The 27,015-nt window shown below is 44.3% G+C and overlaps 2 protein-coding genes across 2 annotated transcripts in view; both read left to right on the top strand.

Moving 5' to 3' along the window:
• The first annotated feature begins 2,747 nt into the window (after window positions 1-2,747).
• Dhx30 (DExH-box helicase 30) overlaps window positions 2,748-27,015 on the top strand; it is a 28,569-nt gene continuing 4,301 nt past the window's right edge. Inside the window, 12 exon segments of the mRNA XM_053743319.1 lie at window positions 2,748-2,799; window positions 9,333-9,428; window positions 11,239-11,246; window positions 16,616-16,661; window positions 16,664-16,737; window positions 17,685-17,795; window positions 22,962-23,263; window position 23,511; window positions 23,753-23,813; window positions 23,816-23,871; window positions 24,564-24,713; window positions 26,655-26,807. Of these exon segments, the coding sequence (XP_053599294.1) occupies window positions 2,772-2,799; window positions 9,333-9,428; window positions 11,239-11,246; window positions 16,616-16,661; window positions 16,664-16,737; window positions 17,685-17,795; window positions 22,962-23,263; window position 23,511; window positions 23,753-23,813; window positions 23,816-23,871; window positions 24,564-24,713; window positions 26,655-26,807 (1,086 nt within the window). The 5' untranslated portion in view covers window positions 2,748-2,771.
• Window positions 14,614-15,055, top strand: LOC124969433 (ATP-dependent RNA helicase DHX30-like). The gene has a single exon (XM_047532379.1). The coding sequence runs from the start codon at window positions 14,628-14,630 to the stop codon at window positions 14,919-14,921; it is 294 nt and encodes a 97-aa protein (XP_047388335.1). The 5' UTR covers window positions 14,614-14,627; the 3' UTR covers window positions 14,922-15,055.

The following is a 27,015-nucleotide window of genomic DNA, read 5'->3' as shown; positions in this document are numbered from 1 at the left end:
GGCTCTCAAACTGTTTTTGGTTGCAGCTCATGGGCCACAGTGAAATGAGACCTTATCTGATGGTTTCTCTTGAAATTTCTTGGAAGGCACAACTCTGCTGTCATTGTGGATCTTGACAGCATCTTGTAATTTACACCTATATCTCAGAGTCTTGGCATTTCCAAGAGGAAGGACTCTTTCCCTGATGGATAGATAATTTAGAATTTATGATAGTGCTCTTTTCTTGAGCATGTATGTCCTGTGGTGCATCTTCTACCTATGTAGATTGTCCGTTTACCCCCAAAGGTAGTTATTCTGCAAGTGTTTTAGTTTTGTAGCTGTGGTCCACAGCTATTGGGTCCGTTTTGTCCCTTTCAACCTTTGAAGATGTTAATGTAAAATATTGTCTTAAGCAATGAACTGTGACTTACAGTGTGATATCCTGAAAATAAGTAATGTAAGCATGGAAAGCTTTGGAGTCAGAATTGTTACATGCAGATTTCCATTCTACTCTGAGGCCACTATGAGATCTTGGATGAGTTGTATAAATTGTGTTTCAGTTTCCTTATCAGGGAAAGATAATTCCTCCCTCACAGGGTAGTTGGATTAAATGGGGTAGAATCTGTAGATGTACTTTTCAAACCATGAAAATGGTTTAAACATTGAGTTGATATTTTCCCAATCTAGGACAGTGTGACTGTCTGTTTACATTAGATAGATTTATATTATAGTCATTATGGGATTATAATGCAGACTGAAGCAGGTTTTACTCTGGGCTTGGAGAAAATGCTTCTCGGGCCTACAAACCCTTCTTTACCTTGACATCTCCTTCTTGGTATCTTACAGGTGCTGGTGTAGGACAGCTCACATTTGGTGGGTCTAGAATGGGTCATGACAAGTCCTGAAGTGAGGCCATTGTATTCAGTGTGTGTGTTTCATGCCACTAACAAAACTTGTCCTTATTGTTAGAGTTAGTAAATGAATTTCTATGATTGGAGCACCTTTGTTTCCCTGTGGGGGCCTCCACTCTAGTGACCCAGCATCATACTTCCCAGGAGGAGGCCCAGCCTCGGGATGAGGAGTAGCAAGGAGAGAATTCAGCTCCAGTTGAAAAGCCTACAAAATCTGAGTCCATTGCTGCTTTTATAAGGTAAGTTGATTTAGCCATGCTCAGAGCATTGGTGGATCCATGCTTAGCCACACTGAAAAGCAAGAGGCATGTGTTAGTTGCATTTGCAACTGTCTTGGAAAAGGAATGTTATTTGTAATTAGTCATTATAGAATCTCTCTTAGAAACATTCCATTGTAAGTGTGCCTGAAGTTAAGGTGTGTTTCATTATGTAAGAAATCTAGGTCATAGAATTTTACTTATCTCTGAATTACTTAAGGATGCTGAACTACAAAGTTGAAAGGTTTTTTCCCCCTGCTTTGGTATACTAGGGATTGAACCCCAGGAGTCCTTCATCACTGAGCTATACCAGCCCTTTTTATTTTGCGAGGGGGATCTTATAATTTGCTGAGTGTCTGACTAAATTACTGAGGCTGGCCTTAAACTTGTGATCCTCCTGCCTTAGCCTCCAGAGTTGCTGGGATTATGGGAGTGTGACACTGTGCCTGGCTAGGATCAAAGACTTTATTTATTTATTGGTACTGGGGATTGAACCCAGAGGGGTATAACCACTGAGTCATATCCCCAGCCCTTTTTTGTATTTTATTTAGTGACAGGGTCTCGCAGAGTTGCTTAGTGCCTTGCTAAGTTGCTGAGGTTGGCTTTGAACATATGATCCTTCTCCCTCAACCTCCTGAGCTGCTGGAATTACAGGCATGTGCCATTGCGCCTAGTAGATCAAAGACTTTTTAAAAGCAAAACCCAGAGTCTATTTACTAGCAAATTAACACAAAATTTCTTTTTATTTTTTTTTTTATTTATTTTGTTTTATGGTATTTGGGATTGATCCTAGGGCCTCTCTACCACAGAGCTACATCCCTACCCCTTTTTATTTTTAATTTTGAGACAGGGTCTCAGGAAGTTGCCCAGGCTGGCCTCGAACTTAAGATCCTCCTGCCTCAGCCTCCAGAGTAGCTGGGATTACAGGTGTGTGCCACCAAACTTGGCCAGAATTATTGCTTTTTTTCTGTCACCTATAGTTCTATTCATCAATTATATGTACTGACAAGAAAAATGCAGTGACATTTTTGGCCAGTAGTTGTGCTATAATTTAATATTTGTTATTTCATAGAGTTTCCTCTATGAAAACTTTGTTCTGAATCACCTTTAGTTACTCTTTGATAGCATCCATCAAATCTCATACTTAGAGGCTTGACCAGGTTTCATGAAAGCTTCGTAAACCAGTTTGTCCTTCACACAGTCCTCAGTCTCATTTCTTGATGCCATGTGAGACAGGGGATCTGTGTAGAACTCAGTTTCCTCTTGGATGTCCCAAGGAAATCTGTTAAGTGTTGTGATGAGGTGGAATTATATGTCTGTCAATATGAAATGCATCCCTTTCTATCTAACAGGGCTCAGGGACTTTTTGGACAGCAGAAAGGAAAAAGCTCTCAGTTAGAAAAAAGCAAGGGCACATCATTACTCTAGAATGGAGATGCCATTCCCATCCTTAAGACTGGGGAGCAGCAGTGGGACTCTCTAGTAAAGAGCTTCATACTTTTCATCTTCTGCACAGTGCTTTCTGTGTTATTGAAGTCTTCTCTGTGGGTCCCTGGACCAGGGATATTAATTGTTGCCTTTTGACCCTCCTTCTCAGGATTCCAGCTTTCCCTCCTGGCCAGAAATGTTCAGCCTGGACTCATTCAGAAAAGGTAAGAATGTCATTGTGCTTGTGACTCAAAGTCCCTGTGATGGGCCACTGTAAACATCAGGGGTGACTTTCCAAAGTGCTTTCTTAGCCTTCCTTTCCATTGTCTTATAACCTGTACCTCCTCTTGCCTTGTCATCTGTGTATTTTTGCCATTGTCTCCCATGTACTTAACTGCTTGGTGAAATACTGCTTGTTTTTCTAGGATAGTATTTTGTTTAGTTAATTAATTTATTTTTGGTACTAGGGATTGAACCCAGGAGTACAAAGTTGCTGAGGGCCTTACTAAGTTGCTGAGGCTGGCCTTGAACTTGTGATCCTTTTGCCTTAGTCACCCAAGTCACTTTAATTACAGGCGTATGCCATCACACCTGGTTAGGCTAGTATTTTACACTGTGTCCATGAACCTTTCCTGATTTTGTTGGCTAAATGTAGTCCTTCTCCAACTTTCTTCAGCACCATATTCATGTTTTCTTGTCCTTAGTCTATTCCAAATTAATCTCTGCATCACTAGATTGGCAGCTTCCTACAGCCAGGGCTTGTGCTCTTTAAGCATCTATAATAAGCTTTGGTAAACACTGGTGAAGTGGATCAAGTTATCGTTATATTAGTGGTCATAGAAAGTCTGGCAAGTCTTAAAATTAATGATCTCCTGCAGATGAGGGTGTTGCATAAGCAGTGATAGAATTGAGCTATGGCAGTGCCATCAGGCAGAGTTCAAGATCTCCTTACAAGAAGTGATGCAACTGGTGAGAACTTTGGGGGACACATCTTTAGAGCTTTTTATGTTTTAGGCACATGACTTTTTTCCTTCATGGAATGAAGAGTAAAAGACATATATGCTGTATTGAAGCTCATTCTGAGGCTCCTGAGTATGTTTTACAAATAAATGAAAATCAGAACAGAATTTCTGTAACTACTGATTAAATAGATCCTCTCAATTGTGTTTTCTCTCCATCTTATGTTCCTGGACAAATGATTCCCTTTGTAACTCACTGAATGGGACCAGAAGGAGAGTTGGATGTATCAGGGCTCAGAGCAGCCTCCTGACTTGTGTGTCTCCGTCTGTTTTCATAGCGCTTGAAAATATTAGTTTCTATTGTCCTGGGTTTTGTTTTTTTTTGGGGGGGCGCGTAGAAAGTATGCTAACTTGATAACTAAGAAGGGAAAATTTGAAATTAAGATAAGGGTGGACAGCACATTTTTTGAACTGAAAATTAAATATTATTTAATTGCTTTGTGTTTACTCACTAACCAGTGGGCTTTGTTGTCTACCCTCTTGTAAAAGGTAGATGATGATAACTTCTTGGATGATGAGCATCTGAGTGAACAGTGCTGGTTTTGTAAAGATCATGGTCCTCATTTTTTCTACATTTTATAACTCTCCAGCATGATAGGGAGGTAGGCTAAATGAGAGAACTTCAGGCAAATTCCTTTACAAGGTTTGTGATTTGACTTTCTAGGTCAGGGGTTGGTTTGACTTAAGTTTTCCATCAGGAGTGACATCCTTAGTGCTTACTTTTGTGGAAGACAGTGTAGTATTATTGAGCACAAACTCTGGATTTAGGTGCCTGATTCCCATTCCACCTTGTCCCTCACTGTCTGTGGGAACTTGGGCAGGTGACTGAGCCTCTCTCGGCCCCACTTCTTCACAATAGTATCTCACAGGGTTGTTCCAAGGATCTGATGAGTTAATACATGTAAAGAGCTTAGAAAAGGGCCTGACCCCTCATAAACTCACAATCCCCATTATCATTAAGTAGCTTTAGGGTATAATAAACTCTGATTGGACCTCATTTCTATACAGGAAAAGTTCTCATATACTTCCAACAATCATTTTATGCTTGAAGATCCCAGGGAAAATGATTAGTTAGAGTTGGTGCCTTGAACAGTTTTCTTTGGGAAACCTATCTTTTCATGATTTCCTAACTCTAAGGCTGCATGTCCTCTCCTGTCTTCTGAATACTTGTAACAGAGTTTACATCATGACCTTGGCAGTTGGTTGTGTGTGGCCTCGACATCTTTATTGGTGTAAAGGTCTGTTCTTTTTATTTATTTATTTATTTATTTATTTGTTTGTTTGTTTATTTTGGGGTACCAGGGATTGAACCCAGGGGCACTTAACCAATGAGCCACATCCCCTGCCCCTTTTATTTTTTATTTTGAGACAGGGTCTTGCTAAGTTGGTTAGGGCCTCACTAAGTTTCTGAGACTGGCTTTGAACTTGTGATTTTCCTGCCTCAGCCTCCTGAGCCATTACAGGCGTGTACCTCCACACCCAACAGGTGTCATGAATCTTGAGAGGAAATGTAATGTGGTGAAAAGTTTTGGAGGCTCCTGATAAGTTTGGCTGAGGTTCATTTCTGAGTCTCCCTAGCCTTAGCAAGAGCCTATTTCCTACCTCCTGTCTTCCATAGTGTAGTTAAAATATTAGAGGTGATGTAGGAAAAGCATCTGATTGTGGAGGCTGGGGCTTTAGCTCAGTGGTAGAGTGCTTGTCTTGCGTGTGTGAGGCACTGGGTTTGATCCTCAGCACCACATTAAAAAAATAAATAAATAAAATAAAGGCATTGTGTCCATCTACAACTAAATAAAGTATTTTTTAAAAAAAGAAAAGAAAAGCACCTGATTATGTTCTATGCTCAGCTTGTCAATCCCTTGATAAATATGAATAGGTTGATCTCTTTGGAGTACAGTCCTGTACACAATGTTTTGCTAGGGAGCTACAGCCAGACCTCAGCATGCAGTGTGCTAGGAGGCTACATGATTGAGGACCTACTAATGAGTGAGGCATGAGGGTGATGATAGCTATTTCAGAGGTATCCCTTAATACGCAAGAGCCGCCTGGGATGGGACCTTTCATAGTGCTGATGGAAATAGCTATAGCAGTTCCACATGCATTGTGGACAGTAGCCCACTGGGTCGTATGGCTGGCTACCATCTTTCCTACTGTGTAATCCAACATAGCTTCCAGCACTTAACATCTACAACACATGTGCCTGGTGACTTACCTGTTGCTACCTTCCAAGCTTTATTTTATTATTATTTTTTTTTTGTCAGTGATGGTGAATAAATATAGGGCCCCTAGCATTCTAGGCAGGTATTCAACCACTAAACCATACTCCCAGCTCCCCTGTCCAGAATCTGGATATAGGTATCTGAACTCTCAGCAGTAATGCTGTCAGAATCAGGACATGAAGAGCAAGCTGAGTCTTCTACAGTCAGCACACAACTTTAAAAACCACTGAATCAGTATCAAGAATGTGCATTTTGGGGCTGGGAATATAGGTCAGTTGGTAGAGTGCTTGCCTTGCATGCACAAGGCCCTGGGTTCAATCCCCAGTGCCGCAAAAAAAAAAAAAAAAAAAAAAAAGAATGTGCATTTTTGCTCCATTCATATGGTTAGGTTTCAGTGATGTTGTGGGATTGCTATCAGTTTTTTCTCAGTTACTGAGAATGCTTTGTGAGATAATAAATAATGATCAAATCATTTGCTCTATTTGTTTTAATCCAGCATCCCTGGATATGAATGAGAATCCTCTTCAAACAGGAATGGAGAGGTTGAGCTGGTCATTAGCTTCAAAGCAGAATTGGCATTAGTTCTAAAGTAAATCTTGATCCTAGGTACTTAGTTCCAGATGATGCTACAGGCATTTCTGGTATGATGCCATACATGTTTTTTGTAAAAAAAATCACACACCTATAATAGCTTCCTTCCTTTTTTTTTTTTGGGGGGGGTGCTGGGGATCGAACTCAGGGCCTTGTGCTTACAAGGCAAGCACTCTACCTACTGAGCTATCTCCCCAGCCCCCCACTTTTTTTTTTTTTTTTTTAATAAAAAGGAAAAAGAAGTTTTATTGTTTTGCTAGCAAATGAGAAGGCAGCATACTCCTGTCTCAGAGGTCATTGCAGAGGGCTTTTAAATGGGATACAAAAGCTAAGTTCCAGGTGTGCATATCAACCATCATAATTAATACCCAAAATCATAGCCTTGAGAGTTAGCTGTTTTTTAGCTCCACTGGTACCAGCTCCCTAGTATGGATTTCTTCATTCCTGTGGTCAGTGAGCCAAAGGAAGGACAGATACCTTGGCCTAGGATGGGAGGAATATTAATGGTTTCAGAGGTCTCAGCCTATAGAAGGCTAGCTCTATTCCTTGAGTCTTGAGGTGAGGCAGAACATCATGGGGGAAGAGTGTTGAAGAGTGAGGATCAGGAAGCAGAGAGCCACAACTGTAATATATTCTTTCTTTTTTTTTTTTTTTTTTTTTTTTGATACCGGGGATTGAACTCTGGGGCCCTGGACCACTGAGCCACATCCCCAGCCCTATTTTGTATTTTATTTAGAGACCAGGGTCTCACTGAGTTGCTTAGTACCTCACTTTTGCTGAGGCTGACTTTGAACTCAAGATCCTCCTGTCTCAGCCTCCCTAGCTGCTGGGATTACAGATGAGTACCACTGTGCCTGGCCACACCTATTATATCTTAAGAGGACTGTTAGGAAATATAGAGTTGGTGCAAATGCAACTGTGACTTTATGACCATAATATGATAAAAATAATCAGTGGTGCCTGGGAAGATGCTTTGGACTAAGGCAGGCAGCTCAGTGTGATGCTAAAAATGTGCAAAGTGTATTCTGATCAGAACAGATCTGGCAGTTGCTGTGGCAGCACAGGTGGAAGTGGAACTGTGAGCCAGAGGGGCTGCTGAGAGGGAGTGTGCTGCTGGGAGTGTGGGGGAGGAGGAGCTGTGTTCAGCTACTTACTTCCTCATCCCAAAATTATATTTTATGTTTTATGAGGAAAGTTTTTTTCCTTCCTTCCTTTCCTTTCCTTTCCCTCCTTCCCTCCCTCCCTCCCTCCCTCCCTTCCTTCCTTCCTTCCTTCCTTCCTTCCTTTCTCTCTCTCTCTCTCCTTTCTCTCTCTCTCTCTCTCTCTCTCTCTCTCTCTCTCTCCCTCTCCTTTCTCTCTCTCTCTCTCTCTCTCTCTCTCTCTCTCTCTCTCTCTCTCTCTCTCTCTCCCCCCTCTCTCTCCCTCTCGCTCCTCTCTTTCTTTTTCCACCCTTTTGGTACCCGGGATTGAACCCAGAAGTGCTCAGCCACTGAGCCACATCCCTAGCCCCTTTTTTTATTTTTTATTTTGAGACAGGGTCTTGCTAAGTTGCTTAGGGCCTCACTAAGTTACTGAGGCTGGCTTTGAACTTGCCTGAGCCTCCTCGGCATCCCCCCTATTTTTTGGTGCATTATAGTTGTGCATACTGATGGGCCCACATTTTATTTTGAAAGCAGTGGGGCAAAGAGTAAAGAGCTCACACATGTTCCCTCCAGGACTAGTGATTCTGTGATATTTTCAGCATGTGGGTGATTTTCAAAACCTTAGGCCGTTCTACCCCTGCATTTCTATCACCCTCAGAAGACTCAGAGAATGTCTCCTTTTTTTTTTTTTTTTTTTTTTTTTTAAGGATACGGGTAATTGAATCCAGAGCCTGTTCATGTTAGGCAAGTATTCTATTACTGTGCTACACACATGCTTAGTAAATATTCTAATTTTAATTTGTGTATCTTAAATTTTTTGGAGCTTCTTAAAAATGTACTTGGGCCAGGCACAGTGGCGCATGCCTTGTAATCCCAGCAGCTTGCGAGGCTGAGGCAGGATTACAAGGTCACAAAGTTCAAAGCCAGCCTCGGCAATTTAGTGAGGCAGTAAGCAACTCAACAAGACCCTATCTCTAAATAAAATATTAAAAAGGGGGCCGGGAATGAGATTTAGTGGTTAAGTACCCCTGGGTTCAATCCCCAGGACCAAAAAGAAAAGTATTGGTTGGTAACTAATAAGTAGCATTTAGTCTCCATAAGAATGGAAATATTTGGAAAGGCAAGTTGTTCTCTTTTAGAAAGAGGGAGAATTCTTGTAAGTATGGATCTGCTTTTAATCCTCAGGCTAGACTCACTGATTACCCTTTTGTTTCCTTCTTCTTAGAAGGAAAAATTTGAGATTTGTTGGCTAACGGAAATCTATAGCAAAAGTGCCAGTTGCTACTCTAAGTGGAAGACAGTGGTCTTTTGGATTTACAAGGCCCTATGACTTTCAGCTTTTAACAGTTTTCTTGTCTTATGCTCACTAGTTAAGACTGTAGCAAAGCATATAGAATGTGTTAAACTCATAGAAACTAACTGAGGGATCAGGAAGAGTTTGCAGGCTTTTTGAGAGCCAAGAAGGAATCTCTTCAAGGTTATTGTGTATCTTTATATGACATTTACCGTATCTATATAGGATGCACACAACGTTTTATATATATATATATACACACGATATATATGTATATATCTATGTGTGTATGTCATATCTGTACATGACAATTACCTTTTTTCTGTGTGGCATTGTTGTCACTGTTGCTCAGAACCTCTGACTAGCTCCCAGTACTGCCCAGCAGTCCTGCTGCCCAGAGCGCCTCATGGATGCTCTGAGGTGAGTTCATTCAAGGGTCTGAACTGTGAGGACTAAGAACATGTTGCCCTGATGTCCTCTCTCTTTCCCCAGATCGGGCCCAGCACAGGCAGCGTCAGTGCAAACTTCCCCCACCCCGCCTTCCACCCATGTGTGTCAACCCTGCCCCTGGAGGGACCATCTCTCGAGGTAAGGGAGGAGCCTTGCCTCCAGCAACAGCTTGGTCCAGGGATTGTGGGGAGGTGGGTGGCAGAGGAAGCCCTGGTTCCGGGGCTGTGGGCCTTCTGAAAGTGATTGGGGGCGGGTGCTTAGCAGAGCTGATGGAGCCCTGAGGGAAAGAGGACTTGGAAAGCTCTGGATTTTTTTGTGATCCTTGGTTACATGGCTTGAACCTATAGTCTCCTTGGGCCTCCTTGTGTGGCCTGGAAGAAAGCCTGTGCTCAGTTTGAGTGTTCAGTGCCAGCGTGGAGAATCTTCTAGGTTCCTAGGAAGTCCTGGCTCTGGTGGCTCAGAGAGAGCAGGTGTTCATAGCAGGACCAGAACAGAGAGCGCTGACTCAGCCTAGGGCCTTCCATCTTGGGGGCTTTGGGGATACCCAGCAAATCACTTTCCCATCTTCCTCTAGCACCTCAAAGCACTTTACTGACATTAAAATCTGCCTACACGTCCTTTGACAAGGTGGGCTTTCCTTTTGATATGGGGGAATTTCAGTGTACCCTGATAAGTGACAGTTTACCTCAGGTCCTAGTGGTACCCAGGAACAAAGCCAATAATAGGACCCAGAGAAGCAATTCTGCACATGAGCATCTCCTCTCTTCCCTCAGATTTAGATCTTTTCCAGGTCTGCCAAGGCCAGTGTCCCTGACAGCCTTTTTGTCCTGACAGTTGCTCTTCTCTGCCCATAGGCTGCCTGTTCACACCCCTCTGCCTAAGTGGAAAGAGCGCTATTTTAGGTCATAGCGCTCCTTTGGAGATAGCCTTGTCTATAGGAGGCTCTGTCTATAAAGTGCTTTGAAGGTCAAGACCTCAGGGGGTGTGTGGGAGAATAGGGTACCTCAATTTCTGTGGCTGAATATGCTGCTGCCATGTTCCCAGGCAGTTGCAGCATGAGCTGCACTGGTGCTACAGTGGCCTTGACCCCTGACAGCAATATGGGACAAGTACCTCCAGCCCCTCTGACCACTTGACTTAGGTTTTAAAGAAATGCCACCCCCTAAGTTGCCAAAACAAGAGTTGATTGCCCTTTTTTTTTTCTTTCTTAAAATGCCCTGTAACTCGAAAAGGCTGAACGTTAACATTTCCAACATGGCAGGTGAGTGGCTCTGAGAGTGTCAGATGTGCTGTGACTAAGCTTGAAGATGGTTAGTGGGGGATAACCAAGCAACTGGCAAGGCGGTGCCTATTTGAGCACCTCTCAAAGGAGGAGGATGCCTGCTTGTGGGATGGGCAGCTGCTCCTGTGGGGTGGCCCATAGGTGCTGTGTGCTCTGTCCCCTACAGAAACCCCTAAGCTTGATGCTTTCTCCTCACAGCTGTGCCTCCAGAGGGCATCTGTGTGTGTGCTTCTTGGCCTTCTCTTTTTTCTCTTAGATGCAACAGAGAATTATGCCTTTCTACCATGCTTTCTTTTCTCTTTCTTTTTATTTATTTTTTTGAGGTGAGGTCTCAGCAGTGCCAAGCCTGGTCTCATACTGTGGGCTCAAGTGATCCTCAGCTTTTTGGGTAGCAGGGACTACAGTTGTGTACCACCATGCTCAGCACTGCCACACTTTCTAATTCCCTTAGAGGCTTACCTGTTGCTTCTGTCCTTAAGAAGAGGGTATGTGGAAGAAATAGTCTCTCTTGTGTTTTGATAAGGAAAACTGCTCAGAAAATGGTAACCTCTTATATTGAGCAGTGTCCATCAGAGTCAGATTTGGAACCAAAAGACAGTGTTCACCTCCTTTCCTAACCTGCCTAACTCTGTCTACTGCCAATATTCTACCAAGGCCTTCTTTCAGGGTCAAGGGTGAATAAATCAAAGATTCACCTCTGAGTGTCCCCTGTGCATCTTCCCCACCCACCTGGAACTGAGACATTGAGCACTAAAAAGCATCGTAGGATTACACTTCTTGTGCCAGGATTCTGGGGACCATAGAATTGCTTCTTCCTATCCATTCCTTCATACAGGGAATATGTGTCTTCTCTTCTTAATATGGTGGTTTACTTCAAGGGACGTGTGGTTACACATGTGGAAGGGAAAGCCCTGAGGATAGATGTTCTGGTAGTGTGGTTAAGGTGCTCATCTGGCCACTGTTGCTTCCTTTACCCTTTTGGTTGACCATTTCTTGTCACTTTGACCATACATAAAATATCTAACCATCACTGAATAAGTTGCCATGTATTGGTTGAGACCTCTGGTTTCTTTAGGTGTTGGTCCCTCTCACTTTCTCTCCCAAAGTTCTTTGCTATACTCCAAGACCTGGACTATCTTGGGCTTCCTTATATTGCCTTTTTCAGGGACCTCCAAAGTTTAGGTTTCTATGATTCCACCTATGTATTCAGCAGATCCTTCATATCTTAGTTCCATGATGCTAGATGTAGTTATTTAGCACACTGAGTACCAGATGTCATGTCTTATCCAGAAGTAGAGGTATCTGAACCATTAAGCCCTTTCTGTTTTCAGAAATAATTCCCTTTTTCATAGGCAAAGCATACAACTAACTTTCCTCCACAAATATGGAGGAGAAGCCTTAATGTTGGTGGAAAGGAAGGGAGGCACATCCAAACCCTTCTCACTTCCTTACAAGTGCTCTGAATGACAGTCGGCAAACTTTTTGTGAAGAGAAGAGAGTAAATATTTTAGACTTTGTGGGTCAAATGCTTTGTGTTGCGGTTATTTAACTCTACTATTGTAGCATGAAAGCAGTAGTAGATAATGAACTAATGAGCGTGATTGTATTTCAATAAAACTTTATTTGTAACAATAGGCAGTGGACTCAATTTGGTCTGTAGGCTATAGTTTGCCAACCGCTGCTCCAAACCAAATTTGGACTGTTATCAACCCCTGAAAGCTATTCTTGAAGCTGGGTGGATACCTAGCTTTGGGCAACTTAATGAACCACATGGCCAAATGCAAAGCTCTTGGAAAATTATGTCCTGCCCTAATATGGATGGTGTGGGTAGGGGTATAAAATACAGATGGTAGTGTTCTCTGTGACAATTGCTGTTTCAGATAATTGCTGCCAAAGCCATCTTCCCTTTTGTCCTTTTCCTAGTAAAAACTCACTGACAGATAATTGGGAAATTGGAGTTGAAGCCATACCACCTGTCCTGGGTCTGTCTCTAAGGAACCTTCCCCTGGTTGCTTCAGACCTCCAAGGGGAGGCACTTCTTTAGAATACAGCACTCTGTAAAGCTTTCCTCTAAATATTCCTATCTGATCCTAACCACAGCCATTCAAAATGAGTAGAGCAAGTTGTACTCAGATTTTTCCTTTGATTAATTGACTCAAGGTTCTCAGTTGGCAAGTGGTAGAGTTCAGTAAGACTAAGCCCAAGTACTTGGACTCATATCCTATATGTTCTTTTCATAGGCCCCATTGAGTGTGGTCTTAGACATCAGCCTCAGCATTGCCTGGGAACTTGTTAAAAAGGCACATTCTTGGGCCTCATGGCAGACCTAATGAATAAGACACTGGGGGTAGCAACTAGCAGTGGGTATTTTTTGTTTGTTTTTGATTTTATTTTGTGGTGCTGGGGATTAAACCCCGGACCTTGAGCATGCCAGGACAGCATTCCATCACTGAACTGCACCTCCTCCTCTTTTTATTTTAATTAATTAACTAATTAATTTGCAGTACTAGGAACGAAACCCAGAGCCTTGCCCAGGCTAGGCAAGTACTCTACCACTGAGCTACGGTCTCAGTCCTTTCTATTTTATTTATTCATTTTGGTGGTGCTGAGGATTAAACTCAGAGACACTTTACCATTGAGCTACATCCCCAGCCCTTTTTATTTTTTATTTCAAGACAGGGCCTCTCTAAGTTGCTGAAGCTGGCCTTGAACTTGTGCTCCTTCTGCATCAGCCCCCCAAGTAGCTGGGATTACAGGCATGTGCTGCTGTGTCTGGCTATTTTAATTAATTCAAGTTTCTTGGGGGGAATAATATGAATTGAATCCAGGACTTTACACATGCTGAGCAAGCATTCTACCACTGAGCCACCTCCCCAGCCCTTTTTTTAAAAATATGATTTTGAAACAAGGTCTTGCAAAAGTTGCCCATGGCCTTAAGCTTGAAATTCTCCTACTCAGCCTGTGGGAGTAGCTGGGATTACAGGGATGTGTCACCTCACACAACCAGTAATGTTTTAACAAGCTTTCAACAGGATCTCTGGAGTCACATATAGAAATAACATTCCCCTCAACTGCACTGACAACCCTTGATCAAGGCCTTCTATGGTTGTGAGACCTTGAGGCCCTCTGCTCTACCCTGTCACTGTCTACAGCTTGTAGATTCAGTCTGAGTCCCAGCTGATCCAAAGCCCTGCTCAAGGCCATAAAGGGCAGAAGAAGAATGAGTCTGGCTAAGTTCCAGTCATAGTAGTTTGGAAATGGAATCCCATCTGGTTTTCACAGAAGTGAGAAACAGCAGAATTGGACTCTTCCTGGGGGATCAGCTCATTTTTTTGGCACCGTGTCCAAAGCCAGATGATTTTACCCTTGACTCCAGCCCAGGGGATTAAACCTGGTCTGCTGTGTCAAAAAAAAGTACTCCCTGAGCCAGGTGCGGTGGAGCAAATCTATAATCCCAGCAACTTGGGAGGCTGAGGCAGGAGGATCACAATTTCTGGGCCAGCCTCAGCAAATTAGCCAGGCCCTATATAATTTAGTAAGACCCTGTCTCAAAATAAAAAATAAAATGGACTGGGGATGTAGGTCAGTGGTAAAGTGCCCCTGAGTTAAATCCCTAGGACCACCCCCCACCCAAAAAAAAAAAAAAAAAAAAAAAAAAAAGGAAGAAGAAACCTTCCCTGGCTTGTCTCCAGATGGTCACCAGGTTTGCTTTGTAAGCCTTCTAGATGGAGCCCAGCCGGCATTCGGGTCGTGCAAAGCGACCTATGAGAGGAATTTACAAACACAAGTAGGACCAAGAGGTTCATTTACTTGGATGAGGGTTGAGCTAAATCTTAGCACTATTTCCCAGAGAATTTCCATCCCTGTTCCCTGATTGAGATCCAGATGCCCAGTTCATTGGTTTGGGTTTCCCAGGGTAACGGTTCCGTCCAGGTCTGGGCTGGGAAAGCGACTGGACCAGCTCGGCACCGGTCCGCCTGGCCCGCAGAGGGCGCAAGCTCTCCGCCCTCGACTGGCGGCTGCGCTCTGGGGCCGCGGGGGACGGCGGGAGCGCGATGGCGGCCGCCAGGAGGCTCATGGCGCTGGCGGCCGGCGTCTCTCCGCGCCTGCGACCGCCGGATCCCCGCGCTGCCGGGCGACAGGAACGCACGCGCGGCCTCTCGTCAGGTCTCGCTTGTCCCGACGGCACCAAGGAGGCCGCCGAGGCCGAGCCCGGGGCGGCCCCGGGCGAGTCCGGGGCAGGTGGCGGAAACATGGTGAACGGTGAGGGCACCGGCGGGGTGAGCGGCCGCGTCGCCCTTGACTTCTGGGGTGGCAACAGGGGCGCGGGCGGGGCGCTCGACCGATAGTGGTCGCGACGACCGGCCGCTATCTGGCCACGGCCTGCTGTTGTAGAGCCCAGCGTGGCGCAGGCCCAGATGAACCCCAGAGCGCCTGCACCTGTCTGCGATACGTGAGAGGTGCGGGACCTTCAGGGAGTGGGGGAAAAACAGGTTAACGTCCAATTTCTGCCAGGTTGGGTGACCAGGGGTTAGAGCAGTAAGGGCGTGATGTATCCTGGCAGCCCTAGCCATTGTGGAAAATAGCCTCCCACTACACCTGGGATTTCACAATCTCAAACAGACTGAATGGCTGTTCTGATGGACTTCACCTTCCTGAATACTACAGTGAATGAAACTGGGGAGATGATTCCCTGCCCATCAAGAATAGGTAGAACTAGTGTTCACTGACTTAGAGCTGGAGTGGGTCTCAGTGCACACCTGTGAGTCTAGAGTGCTACTTAAAGTTGTGTCCCACTGTGTGATGGCTCCCCATTGAGTCTACTTATATGCTGCTTATGATTATTGGTTATTCTATAAAAGTATGTAGAAGGAAAACAGGGCAGGCGGGACCCTATATCCTAGCCAGTTAACACAGGAGTCTGCCCCAAGGGAAACACAAAGATCAGGCAGCCAGGATAGTCAGAGCTCCGGAGTAGCATTTTCAAAATATATTGCCTGCCATCTCAGGTGCCCTCTGAGAAAAGGGTATCCAGTGCTGTGAAAAACTTCTCAGGGACTGGGGTTGTAGCTCAGTGGTAGAGCACTTGCCTAGCACAAGTGAGGCACTAGATTTCATCCTCAGCACCACATAAAATGTAATAAAATAAAATAAAATAAACCTTCTCATGGGGTAAAGATGAAGCAAGAACACACGTGTATATGTATATGTACCATCTTACCAAAATCCCATTTTTGGAGCTGTCTGAATACGTGGAAGACAGGGAAAGGACTTCACATCTCCTTAGCTGGTCTCTGACTCTGCATCTGTTGAAGGACCACTCTGGTGTTTTGTATCCAGCTGTTCCCAGGCCTCTTGTGCCCATGTCTGGCACCAAGCTGCGTCTAGGTGAATATCTCCCCCACTTGTGCTGTGGGATTGATGCAAAGAACAAGTACAAGAATTGAGATCTCTCTCATGGTTTCTGAGGCATCCTCCTTCATGACAGAGAAATCAGGAAAAGCTCATTTTAGTGTCTCAGTCTTATATATAGTTTGGCTTTAGGGAGTCTTTTGCGTAGTGTGAAGTACAGTTGAGATTTGAAGCCGGCACTCAGAATCTCCTTAATGACCTACATGGGGCAATTCTCCCTTTTGTGTGTCTTACTTCAGGAGATGCTTTGGTCTCTCATTTGGTGTGTGGGGAGGGACTTCTTATTATGTTTAATCTAGTGACTTCTTTCAGATAACAGACTAAGGGGGTGGTTATTGACCATTTCAGTCTTCTGAATGTGATATGAACTCTGGAGCTTGGGTGGGGAAGAGGAGCTGGTAACTTCCCTTTAATGGAACATTGGCTTTCGGCCTTCAGGGTTGGTCATACAGTTGGTGTGGCCCTACTCCTGTAAACCCTGAAGCCATTCGCTCCTTTTTAGGTTTTCTGGGTGGTATGGGGTCATGAACCAGCATCTTCAGAATCTAGCCCAGAGTTGCTTTGAAATAGTTCTCATGGACTGTTCAAAGACAAGAAAAGCTGTAATCCTTTTCTATTTTCTTAGCTCTAGGGACCTATTAAAAGAATCCCACAGCCCACAAACCTTCTCAACAGTGTGATGGAAGAGCCCTCGGCATCTCACATGCAAAAGACAAGCTAGTCTACGTGCACACGAATGGACCGAAGAAAAAGGTAACTTTGCTGGTGACTAGGGGAAGCATGACTTGACAGTCCTTTTCACTTTAACCAAGGAGGTTAGAATGTGTTTTCTGAATAAAGGCAGCTAAGAATCTTAGAACAAAGCCACACTTGAAGAAGAGCCAGAAAATGCATTTGATTAAGGGGAAGGGAATATAGGGTAGATGAATCAGGAGTTCTTGTCTTGCCTAAGACAGGCCCTATGCCAGTTCCTGGATTTGGTCCCTATTCAGTTTACTAGCACTACAGAGTTAAGAAGTGATGATGAGGATTCGTGTTTTCTAGAGTTTTAAAAGATCCTGGGACCCACAGAAGCATGCAAACTTTCTTTTCCTTTTTTTTTTTTTTTTTTTTTTTTTTTGTGGTGCTGGGGATTGAACCCAGGGCTTACACATGCTAGGCAAGTGCTTTACCCACTGAGCTACATCCCAGCCTAGGCAGACCATTTTGAAGGAAGATATTTAAGATAAAGATGGATCCTAGTATGCCCTGTGTCCAGAATACAGCACTTTGAAGGAGCAAAATAACCTGTGGTAGAATGAAAGGATTGTGGAATAGGGAGTTACCACCCTTTTAAAGAGTCTGTGATGGCATTGGGTTCTGTCCTGTCTCTCAGCCCGGAGTCTAACACATTGCTGCTGTGAGGGCCAAAGCTTTTTTTCCTCAGTACTAGGAATCAGACCATTGAGGCTACATCCCTGGCCTATTTTATTTTATTTTATTTATTTTATTTTATTTTATTTATCTTTTGAGACAGGGTCTCACTAAGTGGCCAGTGCTGGCCTCAAATTTGTGATCCTTCTGCTTCAGCCAGAGGGATTGAAGGCATGTGCCATTGTATCCAACCTGAGGGCCACAGTTTTGTTGTTGATTCTCCCTGTGATTTGCAAAAACTTTAGTCTAGAGAGGCAGTTGCCTGATTCTGTCTTCTCTTCCCCAAGAAAGTCACCCTGCACATAAAGTGGCCCAAGAGCGTGGAGGTAGAAGGCTATGGCAGCAAGAAGATTGATGCTGAGCGGCAGGCTGCAGCTGCAGCCTGCCAGCTGTTCAAGGTGACCCTTCTATAGTGACTGCCTTGCAGACCCTCCCTCCTGGGAAACTCCTTACCATTTTCTCTGTAGTTTTCTGGCATCTTTTTTTGGGTGGGGGTGGGTACCAGGGTTTGAACCCAGAGATGCTTAACCACTGAGCCATATCACCAGTCCTTTTTATTTATTTAGAAACAGGGTCTTGCTAAGTTGCTTAGGCTGGCTTTGAACTTGGCGATCCTCCTGCCTCAGCCTCCCAAGTTGCTGGAATTATAGTTGTGCGCCACTGGTAGAGGTTGGTAGAGGTTAACACAGTGTTCAGCTGTTCACCAGTCCGGAGCCCTTCTCACTTCTTGATTACAGCCAATGAGGGAATATATGTGTGTGTGTGTGTGTGTGTATATATAATATATCTATATATATATTAATATATCTGTATATATTTGGTACCGGGGATTAAACACAGGGTTGGTTAAACTATTGAGCTATATCCCCAGCCATTTTTTTAAAAATTTGATACAGAGTCTTGCTAAGTGATTAGGGCCTCTCTAAAGTTGTTGAGGTTGGCCTCAGACTTGTGATCCTCCTGCCTCAGCCTCCCAATTGGCTGGGATTACAGGAGTGTGCCATCATGCTCAGTGGGAATGTATTTTTCTTTAACATTCTTCTATCCTTCCCTTGTTATCCCACCTTGGTATCTGCTTTCTGTGATTTCAAAAACTACAGAATACCCTTGTATGGAAAACTCCCTGTATAGAGTATGAGGGGTCTATTTCCATTTTGCTTCTGGTTGTTTCTTTTTTCCCCATTACTTCTCATGGTTTCCCTGGGAGCCACATAGACCTATCTTACTTGTAATTGAAGCACAGGTGCTGCTCTCACTTCCCAGTAGGGCAAGAGTTGCTTTCATGTTTTTGGTTACCCAGTGTCAGTGTTGCTCACTAGTAATTCCTTGCCTTGTTGACCCCTTTGTGGTTGTGCTGACCCTAATCTTCCTCAGGTCCCTAGGTCTTCATCTCTGCTCTTGCCAGGATTCATATCCCTCAGCATTTCCTCCCTGCAAGGTCCTGACCATGCCTCCTTCCTGTATCTGAAAAGGGAAGGTGCTGTCTGGACCCCCATACCGCCCATTCTGTCCCTTTTCTCTGTTCCTTTTGGCCCTGTGCAGCTTCTCTTCCCTGCTCCCACCCTTTTCTTTAATTTTTCAGACTTTTTGGGGGGTGGGAGGTGCTGAGGATTAAATCTAGGGGTGCTCTACTACTGGCTGCATCTCCAGCTCTTTTTATTTTGAGATGGTCTCACTAAGTTGTTCAAGCTACCCTCAAACTTGTGATCCTCCTGTCTCAGGCTTAGCTAGAATTACAGGCTTGTGCTGTCACACCCAGCAGATTCTTTCTCTTCTGATTCTTTCCTGTAACCTTAAACACTACTTGTGTTCTAGTCTCTTGTCCCACTTCCAGCCCAGACAATTCTCTTTTACTTAGTGTAGTGGTCCTTCTAGGTCTGTGGTTACTTTTGTATCCCCATACTGTCTGGCGCACGGCCGTGGACCACACTTGTCAGCTTTGCCAGACTTTGGGCCTTCCTCAGCCCTTGCTCTGCTTGGGTATTCTGGCGCACTAGGCACCTTTCTCAGCCCTGCATGACCACTGCTCCTCCTGTCTCTCTAGGTCATTCTCACACCCCTAAACATCTTTTTTTCCTCTACCCTTACTTTTGGGGAGTCTTCTGTCTTCTAGATTCAACTATCCTCTCTCTATTTAATGTCTCACAAAATCTCTTGTCTCTTGTAGGTAAACTCTACCTCAGTGGTTCTTAACTGCAGGTGATTTTGCCCCCCAGGGAACTTGTAATTCTTTTTTAAAATACTATATACACACACATAGTGAAATAATTACTACATTCAAGCAAATGAATATGTCCATCACTTCTATGTTATCTCCTTTTTTATGTAACAGCACCTAAAATCTATTGTTAGCAAATTTTCAGTTATAAGGCAATACGCATTTTAGTTTCATACTACACATTCAGTCTTTAGACTCATTCATCTCACCTGTCTATAACTTTTATCCTTTGACCCCATCTTCCCATTTCCCTTCCCACCCCTCAGAACTACTGCTTTACTGTTTTTGTGTTTTGGATTATTTTTAGATCCTTCATATAAGTGAGATCATGCAGTATTTTTCTTTCCTTGTCCGGCTTATTTCACTTAGCATAAAGTCCTTCCAGATTCACCCATGTTGTTGCAAGTGGCGGACCTCCTTTTTAAAGACTTGAGTAATCCGTTGTGTATGTATCACAATTCTGTATTTGTTCATCTGTTGACAAGACGCTGGAGCTATTTCCATATCTTGGCTATTGAGAATAATGCTGCCGTGGATATGTGGGGCAAGTATCTAGATGAGGAGCTGATTTCATTTCCTTTACGTTTATGTACTCAGAATGGGTACTGCTGGGCCATATGGTATTTTTATATATATAATTTTTAAAGGAATTTCTGTATTATTTTCCACAATGGCTGTGCCATTTTACATTCCCACCAGCAGTATACAAAGGTTCTCTTTTCCCTCATCCTTGCCAACACTTGTTATCATGTCTTTTTGATAACAGTCATCTTAACAGCTGTGAGGCAGTATGTCATTGTGGTTTTGTTTTGCATTTGCCCGATGAGTAGTGATATGGAATGCCTTTTCATACACCTATTATTGGCAGCATGTATGTGATTTTTGGAAAAATATCTGTTCCGGTTCTTCACACACACATACCTCCTCACTTTTTCTTCCCCCAATTCTGGGAATTGAACCCAGGACTTTGCACATATTAGGCAAGCACTAGACCACTGAACTGTATCTCCAGCCAGCCCTGCCCACGTTTTAATTGGGTTATTTGTATTTTTTGCTGTTGAGTTATATGAGTGCCTTATGTTTTAGATATTCACTTCTTATCAAATTTGTGGGACTGGGGCTATAGCCCAGTGGTAAGAGTGCTTGCCTCACATGTATGAGGTACTGGGTTTGATCCTCAGCACCATATAATAAATAAATAAAATAATAAAAGGTATTGCATCCATCTACAACTAGAAATATTTTTTAAAAAAATTTTTTGGTTTCCAAATACTTTCATGTTACTTCATGGTCCGCACTTTCATTTTGTGGATGGTTTTCTTTTGCTGTGCAAAAGTTTCTTCATTTGATGTAGTCCTGCTTCTTTGTTTTTATTTCTGTTGCCTGAGCTTTTGGTGAAATATCCTAGAACTTATTGTTAAGAGCTAAGATCAAGGAGCTTTTCCCCTATGCTTTTAGTTTTTTTTAATAACATATTTTTTAGTTGTTGATGGACCTTTATTTATTTATATGCAGTGCTGAGAATTGAACACAGTGCCTCACACATGGTAGGCAAGTGCTATACCACTAAGCCACAACCCCAACCCTGCTTTTTGGTTCGTTGGTTGCTTGGTTTGGGGGTGCCAGGGATTGAACTCAGGGGCACTTGGCAATCCCCAGCCCTATTTTGTATTTAATTAAATTTAATTAATTAATTAATTAATTTTTTTGTGTGTGTGGTGCCGGGGATTGAACCCAGGACCTTGTGCTTGCAAGGCAAGCACTCTACCTACTGAGTTATTTCCCCAGCCCAATTTATTTATTTTTAAATATTTTTTAGGACTGGGGATATAGCTCAGTTGGTAGAATGCTTACCTTGCATGCACTTGCATGGGTTCAATCCCCAGCACCACACACACACACAAAAATTTTAGTTGTTGATGGACCTTTTATTTTATATATTATTTATATGTGGTGCTGAGAACTGAACCCAGTGCCTCACGCATGCTAAGAAAGCACTCTACCACTGAGCCCCAGCCCCAGCCCTATTTTGTATTTTATTTAGAGACAGGGTCTCACTTAGTTGCTTAGCGCCTTGCTGTTGCTGAGGCTGGCTTTGAACTCGCCGTCCTTCTGCCTCCCAAGATGCTGGGATTATAGGCATACACCATGTCCAGCTACCATATTGTTTTGATTAACTCTAATATAATTTGTAATTAGGAAGTGTGATGCCTCTTTTTTTTTTGGGGTGCTGGGCATTGAACCCAGGGCCTTGTGCATACTAGGCAAGTACTCTCCCAACTGAACTTTATTCCCAGCCCCTTTTCTTTCTTTTTTTTTTTTTTTTTCCTGGTGTGGTACTAGGGATTGAATCTAGGGGTATTCAACCACTGAGTGATATCTCCAGCCTAATTGTTTTAAGACAGAGTCTCACTGACTTACCCATGCTGACCTCAAACTTGCAATCCTTTTTGCCTTAGGTTTCTGAGTTGCTAGGATTACAGGCATGTGCCATTATGCCTGCCTAACTTCACTTTTCTTATTCAGATTGTTTTGGCTATTTGGGGCTTTTGTGATTCCATAAGAATTTAGAATTGTTTTTTCTTTTCTTTGAAAAATACCCTTGGAATTTTTATGAGATTGGATTGAACCTGTATGTAGCACTGGGGAGTCTGAATATTTTAATAATACCATTTCTTCCAACCCATGAACATGGAATATCTTTCCAATTATTTGTCTTATTCAGTTTTTTTTCGTCAGTGTTTTAGAGTTTTCACTGTATAGGTATTTTATCTCTGTGGACTAGATTTATTCTTAATTATTTGGTCTTTTTGCAATGCATTTGTAAATGGAATTTTTCCTGATTTCTTTATTGGATAGAATGTTATTGATATAAAGAGAAAAACAAGTTATTTTTGTTGGTAGACTTTGTATCCTTCAGATTTACCGAATATTTTTATATTAATGACTTTAAAAACATATCAGTTTATTTCTGTAGAATGTATTCCCAGCATAGGATTTTTGTGGCAGAAGTTATCGCTGTTGGATGGTATCTGATATTTATTTCCTAGCTGCTATATTTACTGAAGCTTCTTAGATTCCTGTGTGAATGTATCTTTTCCCCTGTTACCCTGTGAGTTTTTTTGGTCTCATAGATGCATGCATTTATCTCACTATTTTCATCTGTAAAAGCTAGGCATTTTTAAGTGTACTTTCTTTGTCCATTTCTGGACTTGGGGCTGAAGCAGATAGACAGGTGAAAAAGCATAACTCCACAACACAAATGACCTATGTTGTAGCTGGACATTGTCTAGGCAGACTAAGGTGTGAAGAGGCTGTGATCCTCACAGTGTCCTTTCCCCCGCAGGGATGGGGTCTGCTAGGTCCCCGGAATGAGCTATTTGATGCAGCCAAATATCGAGTACTAGCTGATCGCTTTGGATCTCCGGCTGACAGCTGGTGGCGCCCGGAACCCACCATGCCCCCCACTTCTTGGCGGCAATTGAATCCTGAAAGCATTCGGCCAGGGGGACCTGGGGGTCTTTCCCGATCCTTGGGTCGAGAGGAGGAGGAGGATGAGGAAGAAGAGCTAGAAGAGGGGACCATTGATGTTACCGAGTTCCTGTCTATGACCCAGCAGGACTCCCACACCCCACTCAGGGACTCAAGGTATAGTGGTGGGTAATGTAGGGGAAACTGGTTGCTCCTTTATGTGGGGAGGGGGGATATTCCCTGAACCTTCTGAATGGGAGCATTCTGTCCCACACTTCACCTGGCACATACTGTCACTCATTGGTGCATCTGCTAATCTGTGGGGCAGACTGCTATGGTATAAGTGTGGTCCTTGTGCTGTGGCTGAGCTTCCACAGAACAGCAGCATGGACCCTCTCTCCAGCTGACCACTTGGCTCCCGCAGAGTCTTTGCAACCTCCTCTGCCTTCCTCCGCCCTCTGCTTTTTCCTCTTTTGGGAAGCCACGGGATATGCAATGTGTCTGTGAGGACCATGGGTGTGGCAAAGCCTAGGCTCCCACCTTTTCGTGATACCTGGCTACCTGCTGCACCGATAGGGTGTCCTAGCACCTGGAGTCCAGAAAACTTAGGGGAAATTGGCCCAGGTAGAGAACAGACTTTTTCAAATAATGTTTGGGTACTTCCAGGGAGGTTCCTTTGAAATGACAGACGACGACAGTGCTATCAGGGCTCTGACCCAGTTCCCGCTTCTAAAACCCTTCTGGCCAAGGTGATTCAGATAGCAACATCCTCCTCTACGGCCAAGGTGAGTTGGGCCTCCTGGGAGTGCGCTGGGGTGGCTTACTTGCTCATGTCTGCTTCCCTCCAAAAGCATGTCCGGGAAGCCACAGGGATTCAGGATGGCTAAGGGTTGCCTGTTCCCTCAGCTCACTTAGGCCAGATGGAGGGACACAGAATCCTTGAAGGGTAATGCAGTAGGGACAGGAGGGAAGTCATAACACAGGAGCACAGGGAGCACGGCCGGAAACTGAAGTAGATGACCTGGCTCTCTTCACAGATGGAGGTTGGGCATGGAGGTTGGCTTAGGAATCTGGGTGGCTATCTTGCCATACCCAGGGGCTTTGATTATCTGGGATTTTGGTGCAGGGCCTTTAGCTCCCCTAAGATGTGCCTTGTTTTTAGCTCACACTGACAGCTTCAATTCAGTTGCCCTGAAGGTGCCGAGAGTAACAGTGAGCTAGGAAGATAGGTAGTGACTTTGTCCAGACACCATCTGGAAGTTGAAGTGCAGCATGAGAAGCAATCTCAGAAGTAGGATGCCCCATCTCTGCTAGACCTGCTTCTGGCTGTATAGTGGCACTTGTAGTGTGACCGATGTTTGGCACCTACTGAGGTTGTTGTTAATTCCATCTCTGGGTCCCTTGGCATTTTGAGGCTGCCACAGACCTCTCTCCATTCCCTGCCTTTTTGTAACTTTCTTGCTTACCTTCTGTCTAGAACCTCATGCAGTTCCACACTGTGGGCACCAAGACCAAGCTGTCTACTCTCACTCTGCTCTGGCCCTGTCCCATGACTTTTGTTGCTAAAGGGCGCCGTAAAGCAGAGGCTGAGAACAAGGCAGCAGCCTTGGCCTGCAAGAAACTTAAGGTGAGTACAGGAGCGTCCTTGGTATGAAGTGTCAAAATGTCCTGATGCTCCCTTCTGCCTGTGGCAAACTGGTCTTTTTAGGAAGTAACAACCACTATATTAAGCCTTGGGCATGGACAGAGGAGGACCTGGTAAACCAACCTTGCCTGTAGGCTCTGTGGTTACTATTTCTACGACTTCCCCCAAAATCTCCATGGAAATACTTTTGCTTATGAGTGCAGCCTGTAAACATTGGGTCAGAACCTAGGTGAAGCCAGAAAAAGACATCATTGTTCTGAAAGGCATGAATTTAGGCATACTGTACAAAAACATCTTGATGACCTGAGTTTTGTGGCCAAATGAAAAATCTGATGTGCATCTGGGATGAAGATTGAGGAGGGAAATGTCAAGGTGAAGGCAGTGTGATCTACAGTTGGAAGTTTCCTTGAAGTGACTTTGAAGTTGTGGGACTAGCATTGGAACCTGGGACTGCAGAGGTTTAGTTGCAGAGCAAGAGGAAGTGATCAGTTGGAGTGATCAGGTGTATTTTTGGCAAGTTGATTTTGGGAACTGCATTTTAAGTCCAGCTGATGGTGAGAGGTAAGGAGAACGTGGAGAATAGAAGAGGGAGGGGAGCACACAGGTGGTGAGGTGTGTGAAGGCGTGGGTGTGCTCTGCTTCTGGTTCAAGAGAGCAGAACTAGGACTAATTGGCAAGACTTGGAAAGGTCTGAAATTCTGCTTGCTGTTCATAAACTCTGATGGTGATGTGTGGCAGAGGAGCAGGTTGCACTGGCAGCAGTTGCAATGCTGTGTCGCCCCTCAGCAGATGCTGTCGGGTAGAACCGTGCAGTCCTGGGAGAAGGTGGTTGTGTCGGCATCTCTGGTCCAAGGACCAGATCCCTGTCCATGAGGTCCTTAGAGCCAATGGTGCCAGCAGATACGGAGGAAGGGGATGTGCCTGGAGAGGGAAAGGCTTTCTCAAGGAGCACTGGCTCTGGCTTGGAATGTGAGCACAGCCCTGACCCTACATGGGATGAGAACATAAGACTAGGGACAGTGACTGGTTTTACACATACACCAGAGGGGTCACGATGCCTCATTTTCTTTCTTGTGAGGGGGTTTAGGTATGTAGGAAAACAAGGTACAGCTTTTTTCCTTTTAAGTGACTTATTTTACCAAGTTACAGACTTTGATAAGAAATTCTGTGTATTTCTGTATGTGATGGGGTCACAGATGGAACAGAGGCCATGCAGAGACCTTGAGGTAGGGCTGAAGGATCCTGGTGGTGAGGCTCTGGTGAGGCAGCCCAGGGAGGAGTAGCCTGTCGGGTGTATGGTGCGGTCATTCAGGACCTGGCCTAGTTGGCCTCAAGTATGTAATGGGTGCTCATAGCTCATAGAGATGAGATGGTCTCTTGGACACTGTGGGGAGCTCCAGCTGCAGCGTTGTTTCTCCTCAAGGGCACCATACCTGGGCAGGTTAGGGCCATTCTGCTGTGATACATCAGGTTTATGTCTTCTTTTTTTTTTTAACATTGTGTGTGTGTGTGTGTGTGTGTGTGTGTTTTGGCAGTATTGGGGATTGAACCCAAGGGGTCTCTACCACTGAGTTACGTGCCCAGTCCCCCCCTTTTTTAAACTTTGAGAGTGTCTCACAGAGTTCCCCAGGCTAGCCTTAAAGTTGGGATTTTCCTGCCTCAGCCTCCCGAGTAGCTGGGATTATAGGCGAGTGCCACTGTGCGACTAGGTTTAGCTCTTGAATTGATTTTAACTAGTAGACTACTTAAATTGTTATTTTGTGGAGATTCACATTTTCCTGGTTCCTGATTTCTCCCTTCTTTACTGTGTAAGCTGAAAACCAAAATCTCTTAGGAAATAGGTCGCTTTGCACATGTGTCTTGGAGCTCCTGAGCTTGTCTAAACCAACATCCTAGACTGAACTATGTATTTCCCCTCTGCAGAGCCTGGGCCTGGTGGACAGGAACAATGAGCCGCTTACCCATGCCATGTATAACCTGGCCTCCTTGCGCGAGTTGGGTGAGACACAGCGCCGACCGTGTACCATCCAGGTGCCTGAGCCCATTCTCCGCAAGATAGAGACCTTCCTGAATCATGTAAGAGGCCCCTGGTCCCCTGCCATCTGTATGCCTCCACCTTCTCCAGACTGAAGGCCTCCACCTGCAGCAGGCAGTGCTGTCTCCCCGTTCTTCCCCGAGAATGGAGACTGGGAGTCCCCTGCCCTAAGCAGCCCAGTCTGGCCATGAGAGTCTTAGGACTATCATGACCTGAGTCCTCGGCCCCAAAGGTCAGACCCTAACATCC

The sequence above is a fragment of the Sciurus carolinensis genome, chromosome 17 (assembly GCF_902686445.1).
Source record: "Sciurus carolinensis chromosome 17, mSciCar1.2, whole genome shotgun sequence".
Classification (NCBI taxonomy): domain Eukaryota; kingdom Metazoa; phylum Chordata; class Mammalia; order Rodentia; family Sciuridae; genus Sciurus; species Sciurus carolinensis.
The sequence above is the reverse complement of the archived record's forward strand: the minus strand, read 5'-3'. Positions and strand labels throughout refer to the sequence as shown.